At 31.1% G+C, this 11,015-nt stretch overlaps 1 protein-coding gene across 6 annotated transcripts in view; it reads right to left on the bottom strand.

Annotated features, from left to right (window-relative positions):
• KCNT2 (potassium sodium-activated channel subfamily T member 2) overlaps positions 1 to 11,015 on the bottom strand; it is a 323,447-nt gene that overhangs the window by 69,434 nt on the left and 242,998 nt on the right. For 4 of the 6 annotated variants that reach the window (XM_075996993.1, XM_012743486.3, XM_075996994.1 and 1 more), the window contains 2 exons: positions 9,994 to 10,166; positions 2,455 to 2,526 (listed from right to left, as the gene is read on the bottom strand). In XM_075996993.1, coding sequence (XP_075853108.1) covers positions 2,455 to 2,526; positions 9,994 to 10,166 — 245 coding nt within the window. The remainder of the gene's footprint in view (positions 1 to 2,454; positions 2,527 to 9,993; positions 10,167 to 11,015) is intronic. The other 2 variants (XM_012743496.3, XM_012743505.3) reach the window with 1 other exon arrangement.

The raw sequence follows: 11,015 nt of genomic DNA, 5'->3' as shown, positions 1-11,015 counted from the left end.
AATTGGAGAGACAAATCCCTGAGGATCTTTTCCATGTGCATGATTGGCTGAGTTAGCCATGTCACATTAGAGGGAATATTTTCCTTTTATGGAAAGGTGGAAGGCAGGATTTCTTACTCTGTTATTAGTCGAGAGAGTATTACCAAAGCCTTGAGTCCAAGATCCCCAGGAGTAGTCCAGAAAAAATATTTCGCTTGAATCAGGAGCAATGTTCTGTGGCAGAGATTTTATGGCTAAAACTGTGGAAACAGAATGTTATTCCAAATAAATTTCCTATGATAAGAGGGGCCAGGACCATAACATCCAACCAATATGATGACCTTCAAGTTTGAATACCCAGGGATACTTGGGTCTTTCTTTTATCTAGGAAATTTATTATAATTGTTCTTAATTCACTAAAATGCACTTAAAGAAGAAGGAATTGGATGGGAAATGATGTTATATAGTCCCTTATGAACCATCAAAATGATGCCTAAGACATATGTCTTCAAACCACCTTATTATAATTTTTAATCATTTTCTCATATTTTGGCTCTCACAATCTTTTTTTCCTCTATTAAAAAATATCTCTATTATAACTATCTACATAGGAAAAGGAAAATACAAAGCAGTAAAGGGTAAGATTGACTAGATAGGGACATATGGATAGAAATTAAGATAGGAAAGATGAATATTTAATCAATAACTTAATGAAGTTGAAGTTAATCCTTGACAAAAATTTCACTTTAAGAGTACCTACGCTAAATGGCTAACCACTACCTACACCCACGTGTATCAGTTAATTCTGTCCGAAAACTATTGGCTGTTACACACAAGCTTGTTTACACATAAGCTTGACAAACGAATTTAGTAATTATCATTAAATATGAATTCATATCTATAGAAAATACATAAAATATGTAGACTGGTTTTTATTCATCGTGTTTTAATGTTAAATTATTCTTTTTCTATTTATTAAATATTGCATTTAATCCTTTTTCCTTTTGCTTTAGTAAGCTACCAACTTATAACTACTGTCTGTAATAGTTTCTCCTCACGGATTCTATTTGCAAGGCCATCGCCTTATTTTTTCTTCAGTGTGGCTGCTTTACAGAGTTTGGCCACCAGATGGAGGCACAAGAAAGTCAATCTGTATGAAAAAAGGGTACAATTTAATTGGAGATGCCTCCCTTTCCACCTTGCTCCTTTTTCTAAGAACTAGAATGTGAAATGTACAAGTGTGAGGGAGTGTCCCTGAGTGTGTTTTAAGTCATTCAAAGAGGCTTTTTTTTTAAAGAAAATTTCAAACATAAGCAAAAGAGGAGAACTGTATCATTAACCTCGACAGACCCATCACCCAACTCAGTAAGTATTACTATGTAGCCGACCCTGTTTTGTCTCTGTCCCTAGGAATTTGATGCTCTCAGTTCTTTTTTTTCCCCACCATAAATACTTTTATAAAGGAAAAATTCACTTCATAGTTTATATCAGAAAAGGGAGGTGGGAAGTTTATTCTTTATCTTTTAAATATATTATTTTTTCTTATGAATTTTAATAGAACACTATCATTTCAAATTAACATTACTGGTTATAAAATAAATGTAGGATTTAAATGGTACTTTTAGTATATCTAACTCTAGTTTTAGTTGGTTAGTATTATAAATGATAATGTAAATTATATTAATGTAGAATGGAGGCTAAATATATTTTAGTCTGTTTGATCTTTAATGTATCCACAGCTAATAAACAATTCTAAAGTTAGAAAACTTTGTTTTTTCAACATCTACAGGATGAAATGTAAGTATTCAAGTTCTCGACTGGTAAATTTTAGTATTTTATTTTGAAGGCTCTGGCTGACTTTTTTAAAAATGGAAAAGTAACATTTCATATTATTTCAAGTGTTCTGATCTTTTAATATATTTTAGACTGCTACCATGTGCATATGTAAGAATTTGTATTTAATTACTAATGTATTACATATATATGATGTTTTAAAATGAGCAAATATTTTAGAAATTATAACTCTGATATGTGACTAGAATAAAATAAGCTCTTAATAAGTTTAACTCATAAATCTAAGTTAAAAGGAGCATTTCTAAATTATTTTGAAGTTTTCCAGAAGTTATGGTAATGATATCAATGCATCACAACATTGTATATTTAGGTTTTCTCTACCACTATATCAAGAGTAATAATGTTATTTTTATAGATGACATAAAACTAAAATAGCATTAAAAACTGAGCAAAACTGACAAAATTAACATGCAGCAAGATTTGTTTTAATGCAACAATAGATTACTGCTTAGGAAGTTTAAAACATGATGTATAACACAAGAACATAAGCTCTACATGCAAAATCTATCATATTTGCAATACTGACATGGCAAATTACACTCATCATGCAGTAACAAGGCTCAGCACAGGACAACCACAGGACACTACACTAGTTAGTGTGCCAAAGATTTTGTCACCTACTTGTCAATAGAGCCCACCATGTAGTAAACCATTGGAAACCAACAGATTGCATCCAGAAAATGCATATCTGGCCTAAGTAGTAGATGGGTTACAAAATGAAACACAATGTCACAACAGTGGCAGCACTTCTAGGGAAAGGAAGTAAGTTGACTTAGTTTGCATTTCCAAAACTAAACACTGCTGACAAGAGTAATTTTAAGTGTCTTTTTTCTTAACATTATTTAGAAAATGTTATTTGCATTTGTTATAAATCATACAATGCCCCCAGAATTATAAAAACAAGTCGTATTTCAGCTTTCTAAATCAGAAACATTATGGCATAATTCTACAAAAATACTGAAGTGATGTTCTTAATTTTGACTAAAAAATTCTTACCAATGAATTTTCAAGTTATCCATGCAGAGGAGGCCTTGAAAATGAAGAACTAATGATTTGTTTCTTAGATGATTTAAGGCATTGGGTACTAATGCCTACTAAGACTAACTTTCTCTAAGGGATATATATAATCATAACATGCCCCACAATATATCAACATATCAAAAAATATAGTACATACGCCCATGCAAAATATGTATGATATAAATTACAATGAAAGTAATTCACCTTTTAGTTTATGGATTCACTCAATATATATTGTTGAACAAACATTTATTATGACTGAAATCTTTACTTATATGCATATTCAACGAAAGAACCATAAACCTGAAAGCTTCCTTAAAAATCACTTAATCTATTGTATTCATTTTATAAAGTTACTAATTCATTCATGCCTCTATTCATTCAGCATATATGTATCCAAAAATTTTTAATAGACATTTTAATATACCCAGGCATATGCAAATAAAAGAATATCCTGTTAACATAAGAAATACAGAGTTTTTTAATTCATGTACAAAAGCACACAATTATATATTTTCATCTGAAAAAACAAACAATATGTTGCATTCAGAAGGCAGAATTGGGGAACATTTCAGATGAGTGACATTTAATTTGGGTGCAGAATGAGTAGGAGTTTGCCCAGTACAAGAGAAGGAGACAGAAATTCCAGGCCGAGGGAATTACAGCACCCACATTTTCCCAGATGCTTATCCCTCGCTAGATTGACTTTTTTCTTCCCTGACTTATCTCCTCACTGTTGGCCATCCTCCTATCTCTTTACACTCTGAAGAAACAGAATGATCAATACAGCAAAGCGTTACAGAAAAAAAACCTTCTAAAGAATACCACTGTTATCATTTTGACTAAACTCCTCCTATCATTAAATTTCTTTGTAATCATTTAAATGGCTCAATATTATTACATCTTATAAATGTACAACATTCATTTTTAAAATCCTCAATATTTAGTTTATTAGTTATTTTCAGTTTTAGCTGTTAATTACTGAAGTTATCAGGCATTTCCAGTATCTTTCTATTGTATTTAACACTGCTAGGCACATCTTTGGAGGACTTTATCATTACCACAAAACATTCATAGAAGGGATAATAGTAAATAGCAGTCTACAAACAGTTTTAAAGCTTCTAATACATATTTTCAACAAATAATTATAACCACATACACTCCCAGTAGCAGTCTCTGACAGTGACTTATGGTAGAAATTTCTAGTTCTCTTTCTAGACACTGTCCTGATTCTTAAAATTGGGAGGCTCATTCTAATTGCTGATTCAAAACCCTCCTTGACTCTCTCACCCTGCCTTTTAATTGGAGAAGCACATATGAAGATGCAAGTACCACAAGAGTGGGATAGCACTGAGATTCTGTAGTGATTTGGAAAATCTTTTTGTCTGTGTCTTTTTTGGTTATTATTTTTATTTTATTCTCTTTGCTCCTAAAGTTTTATATAATTCCAATCAGATAAAATGTAAGTGTTGATAATTTATGTGGCAGAGTTGGGTCCATAATTCATTATTAACTGCAGATATACGCCTGGGATTTATTCCAGATATATACCTGAAATAATCTCCTTTTTAGCTTGGATCATGCCATTCTTTTAGGTTCAGATTGTTTCCCTTTCTTTATGCTATCTTCTCTGACCATCACTCCACTGTGACAGTTCTGCAACAGTATTTAATATTACCAAATCAATAAATTCAATAAATATATTGAAAATCTTCTGGCAAATACTGAGGTCTTTGGGGACAAACCAAGTCTTTATGCCAACCGTTCTGCTAGAGTCAAAAGAGAAGATAAGGCCTTTGTAGTTGGTTGCTTTGTCTAATAGAGATTATAAAAGGTAATTAGCCATCAACATTTTTGTCTTGCTTTAGGAAACTCATGAATTTTTAGTCACATGCAATTCTGCCACAAACATGTACTTACAATGGGTAAGCAATCTTCTAAATTCTTAGGAATTGCTTTAGCATTTGTATTATGATAACATGATTCATCCTTATATGAATTCATCTATATTACAAGATAAATCAAGTCCCCTGAACCCTGGTATAATCCTGAGGAAAATTAGCTAAGATAAGTGGTCTACTATGCCATATTCTTTGCTAAATTTAATTGTGCATAACAAATAGATTCATCCACTACTCCTATTGAGAAATGTTTAAAAGGAAACCTGAAGTATAAAGAATAAACCAGTTGTGTGTGTACAAGTATTGTGCCAGCTCATTGAACACTGGCAGCAGTGTTCATGGCACTGACCTGCTCAGTAATTGAGTAACGCAAATGATATCATAGGCTCTTTTTAGTCACTGGGAGAAAGTTAATTGGCAAACAAACCTTTACACTGATAAGCATTATTACTGAAAAACATTAAAAAACATAAAACATTCATAAAACTAGATGTGCCTTCCCTATATTATACCCCAAAATATAGATGAAGAATTGAATTTAAAAAAATAAAACCATTAATACAATAGAATAAGATGTATGAATTTTTTTTATCTGACTGCTAAATAGAGAAGCCCTATCTATGTTAAATTACATTAAGGAAAAGTGGTGAAAATAGTTGACAGGTTTAACCATATAGCTCATCACAGACATTTTAACATATACGAAATAAATGTCAAAATTGTTACTTATATAAAATTTATAGATCAGAGTTGCTTAATATATAAAGAAGTATTTCAAATCAATGAGAAAGATAAACATGACAGAAAAATAGATCCAGGGTGGAATAAATACGCATAGAGCAAAACAAAACAACACAGGCTGAAACTAACTAGTAACAAAATAAAAATTTAACAAACACAAAAAAGTAACTAATGTTAGTAAACAGAAGAAAAAGGAGCACATTCATTAATGAGTCCTACCTGCAATTTTATTAAAAAAGATGACTACTTATGAGTCTAAAACCTCATTTCCTTATAAAAACTCTCATAATAAAAATGGCCATTACATACAAATATTAAACAGTTAATGATTTGGGGGAAGCAAAAAAGATTTATAAATTTGTATGGATTTTTAAAATTTGAGACCATTATTTCTTTCTCATTTAACTAATAACCATAATAAATTTAATTTCTTTATTTCAAGTTCAAGAAATGAGAGTAGTATGCCTATATGAGCAGTTTATTTTCTTAACATTTCATAATTTCACTTTTAAGGAGTTTATTTCTTGCTAAAAATATAATTAGTTCAATTTTAACTACTTAAAATAAATGTTCTTTTTTATTAATTGGGTTCTCACACAAATCCACCCATCAATTCAAATAGAGACAGTGATATTTTTGTGATTGGCAGAAGAGGAACTGACATTTCCTGTCTACCTTTTATGAATCAGATTTGCACTGGTACTTTATATACATTATAGCACATAATCTCACAATAACTTAAGATAAATGTTTTAACCAACTTATTAATCAGAAGAATGAGGCTTAAAGAGATTTAATAGCATGTAACAGGCTTATCAAGAGGGTAAGCTTTGATCTTATCTCGGATTTGTATGAGTCCAAAGTTTAAATTTTTTATATTAGAAACACTGACATATCAGGCATTTTATCACTACCTTTAAAATAAACTGAAGATTACTTGACACCATATGTGAAAAGAAGATTGATTTAATAAATGGATAGTGTAAACAAGACTTTGGAAAAAAAATTAAGAGCATAAGTCTGGATCTTGTACTTCATCCTCATCTTTGTGTAGCTTTGGGTAATGTATTACAGCTTTTGACTTGCTTTTTCTATTTCTTATATGAAATGCTGTTATAAAATGACTAGATAACCTTTAAGGTTGGAGTGGTAATCAAAATATTTAAAATCAGTATGGCACAACAGACCAAACAGAACAGATGGCCAACCAATCAGAATTGACACCAGCTCTAATAAACCAGTACCAAGTAAAAGATGTTTTTCAATATGACTTTTATTTAATTACCATATGAGATCTAAAAGGCTTTCTATTTGGAAACATTATGAACACTTATTTTGGGATATTATATGTGTGAACATTATAAATTTAAATTACATTTTAAAATTCCATACTTAAGAAATCTGTTATTATTTATTTGTTTTATTGAATAAATAGGTCTTTCAACTAAATTTTTTAAATAGCCACATACTGAATATTATTTTTAGCAATGCTTATATGAATTTAAAATAAAGTCAAATCCCTCAAAACTAATAATTGTATTAGTTATACTGGTATACTAAAAAAAAAAAAAAAATAAAAAAAAAAAAAAAAAAAAAAAAAAACTAATAATTGTAGAGGTGTATATAATCATCATTGTACACATTCTTATAACATGGAAATAGTTTAAAGAAGAAAACATCATATTCCTTTGTAATATTACAGGATAGATTGCAAAATACTTGCTATTTTAGAGCAACAGGCATCTTATTATTTAAAAAGAAAAAAAAAAGATTGCATAAAACTTCCTGGAACATTATTTATTGGTGTTTAGTTTTTGTTTCCTCATTCTTAACCAAAGGAACAGAACACAACAAATAAAAATGTTAGACATCACTTTCGGGAAGTACACAGGAAGCTAACAGGTTTAACAACATGCACTTTCAACCTAATTCTTTGAAATAAAGTCAAACCCTACAAGAATTATTTTACAATGATATCATGTGAATAGCTGGATTCCAAAATGTAAACCATTAAGAAGGCAAAGGGAATTTTTAATGCAAAAATAATCTGAAGTTAAAATACACTTGTTTTAAAAAGAATTGAGAAACAATTTTTTTCATATATTAAAAGCCTGTAAACTATGTAAGATCATATAGTTGAAAGAACAATAAACTAGGAATTAAACAGAAAGCTCTAATCTAAGAATTGACCTTGGAAAAGGTCACTTACTTTCTTTGGGTCTTTTTTACATCATCTGTAAAATAAGAAACAGTGGTGTACACAAGTCGCACAGCCTTCAGTTTATTTAAATGTTTACATTGTAATTTGTAAGCTTTGAGATTTTAAACTTGCTTCATATATCTCTCTGGGGCTAAATCATCAGTATGCAATATAAATATGTTTCTTACGGGAATAAAATGCAAATAAATCGTGTAGTATGATAATTGAAATGTAGCAAATGCTCAACAGTTATTATAATTATGAACAGATATTGGAGGTAAAGAATATTTTTTATGGAACCATCTTTATGATCTCAGATAAAATATTGTATGAAAAGACATATTTATATTTTACAGAAATACTGACTATTTGTCACTAATAAAGATAAGTAAAGTCTTTAGATTATTCTGTGATTGATCAAATTCAGGAAATAGGACTGTATGACCATTTGATTTTATACTCCTAATATACACATCAATCAATCATTCAGTAATCAGGCATTTTGGCAACTTGTTTATTCAAAACTAAACAGAAAGGAACTGATTTGTTTGCAGTTACTCTGAAATCTACATAAACTCTGCAAGTAAAGGTCTCTTGAGTGACTGCCACTTACTTGACATGATAATCAGGTGAAAAGGAGGAATTAGTGATTCTGAGAGGAGATTACTTAGCAAGATTGGAAACTGAAAAAGAGGAGTTCATCTCTGTCCATAGGGTAAATTCCAGTCCCAATTATGGGGATTGGAGTTTTTTGGGTGGAAGTTTACACATCAGGGCAACAAATTTTATCTTGAAATAATGTAAAGAAGGGGAAAGGACAGTTTTGTCTTTAGCCCTAACAGAGGGATACTAACACAGTTCAACTTCTTTCTCAAGCTTCTTCCTGTCTTCCTCTTTATAATCTGGTGATCCATTTTGATCCAAACCATGCAAGATGGCAATCAGTTTGTAAATGCCCTCTCTAAGGCAATCAGTTTGTAAATGCCCCTGTCTTTAAGCTCTATTTTGAGAGAAGTAGACACATCATAAGCAAAAAGAGCCAAAAGCTCACACATTCGAAGTCACATAGTTGAGCATCTCTGATGTTGCAGCTCAGCCAGTTCTGTGGAGCTTCCTACCAGAGAAGCTTCAGAATGAAGGCTATGTTCAAAAGACCTTGGAGGTGATTTCCAACCACTCTATTGTCATAGTCATCCTGCATCCAAACTTTTATTATCCTAACATTTATTTTAGTAAGCTTTAATTTCTTCTGGCATTAAGTCCAAGTTTCTGTTCTCCTACATTTACCCTAAATATGCCTCACCTTTCCTTAGATGCCAAATAGGTCTGGAAAAAGCTATTGGGTCATCATACCTGAAAATTCTCCAATTTTTAATGTTATCTCTATAATGATGATGTTAACAGAGATGCATAAATGAGTATTTTGGTATTGGTATATTCAGAAAAAACAATATCATAAAGTTATAATATATTGGGGAAATCTCTCTGTTATGAGAAACTTCTTTTGATAAATTTGAAAGGCAGAGGAAAGGCAGTATAATTTGGCCTCATTTGGTTCATCCTGAAATTTGCATCACATTGGAATGGATGAGGGGAGTGAGAGAATCCTAAAATATGGTATTAATCTAAGGACCATCTGCTACTAATTTTCAGTCACTGAGAGGAATATTATAACTTTAGAATAAAATGGCTTTGACCATTACATTCAGTAACCTATATTTATATATGCATAAGAATTTTGAAATGCTTAAGTAGTCTTAATTTGGCAAAAGTAAACCAATCCAGTATTTCCAAAATAAATGAACATGGTAAAGCATTGCTTATGTTATGTTATAGAATGTATGTTTTAACAGCAGTACAATCATAATAATTTATGATGCTTTATAGTATAACCTAAAAATGGATCAGTAAATGCTTCTCGGATAATTAATGGTTCTTTAGAAAGATAACGAAATTACCCAGTTTTGGCAGATATTTTTCAGGCTAGTTGATTAATTTAAGGAAAATTACAGTAATTATTTCAGTGGCCTGTTTCCTGTGGAATTGTGAGTATATGACCATTTGCAACAGAGTTTTAAAAAAATTCACAGAATATTCCAGTGATGTTTTAAGTGATATTTGTGAAATATAACCATATTGAATCATTTTTTTAATCATAGCACAGAATATATCTCCCGATAAATCATGTACCATAATGTATCTGATTTAAAATACTACCAGCAAATTAATTATTTTTGATGCACATAACATAATATTAAAAACTGTTTATCTTGTTTCTGTATTTTAAAATATACTTACGGGTTATCCAATAGTAGTACTATGGGATTAAGTTCTTTCTTTGGTCTATAATATGCCCTGAGAGGAACAATAAAATTATATAGTCCATTTCCAGCTGTTTCAGCTGCAACTATAATTAGTTTATTTTTGAATCCATAGGCTTTTGCGTCCTCATAGTAGTTATGCTGGCAACTCTAGGGAAGAAAAATTATACAAAGAAATGCTATTTTTATACTCCACTAAAATTTGGTGAAAAAAATTAGGATATATGGAAATGTAAATTTAATCTAATACAGTAAATTCTAATTTTCTAAAAAATTTTAAAATAGTTAACATTTTTCTGTGCCCAGTTCTCCAACCTGCACCAGAAAATAAAAAGGTACGTGGACAAGGCAAATGAATTGTGGCTAAGCATCTTGGTATTGAAAGAAGCAGCAATGTATGTGTGCGCATGTTCTACTGTAAACTAAAACTTGCTGCTAGATGACATTTGGGAATCTATATTTAAAAATTATCTGTCTCTGACTTTCATTTAAACATAATATTATAATTGAAAGGAGCAGTCTTGCAAAAGTACTAGGAAAATACCTAATCCCCCAGATTTCCCAGTAACAGATAAAGATCAAGCCTATGAGTTCTCTCACTAACAGGAAGGCACCTGCAGGAGATCTGTTTTGCAGAATTTATGAAGAGAGCTGAATGGATGGTAAAGAGATGGAAATCTCTCTCTTTCAAAATTGTTTTTTGAGAATCCGCTTTTACAGAGTTCCTGGGTAAATGGCAGGAAAACAAATTCCAACCATCAACCATACCTCCAGACAGAGTCACATCTCCTGTGATAATCCCTTCCTCAAGAAAAGACAGGAGAGCCAACTCTTACACTTTGACATCCTTGCATTTTTGTTATCTACCTACTGCTGCTTTTGTTATCAATTTACAGCCATCATTATTTTTTTTTCCTCTTCCTCACCCTTAAAATCAGCGAGCCACTTGGCCTCACTTTTGCATCCCCTCTCTTCCTTTGGGATGCCAAGCCATCTCCG

This window comes from Microcebus murinus, chromosome 23, assembly GCF_040939455.1.
Source record: "Microcebus murinus isolate Inina chromosome 23, M.murinus_Inina_mat1.0, whole genome shotgun sequence".
In the NCBI taxonomy this organism is placed as follows: Eukaryota; Metazoa; Chordata; class Mammalia; order Primates; family Cheirogaleidae; genus Microcebus; species Microcebus murinus.
This window is presented reverse-complemented; position numbering and strand designations above follow the sequence as displayed.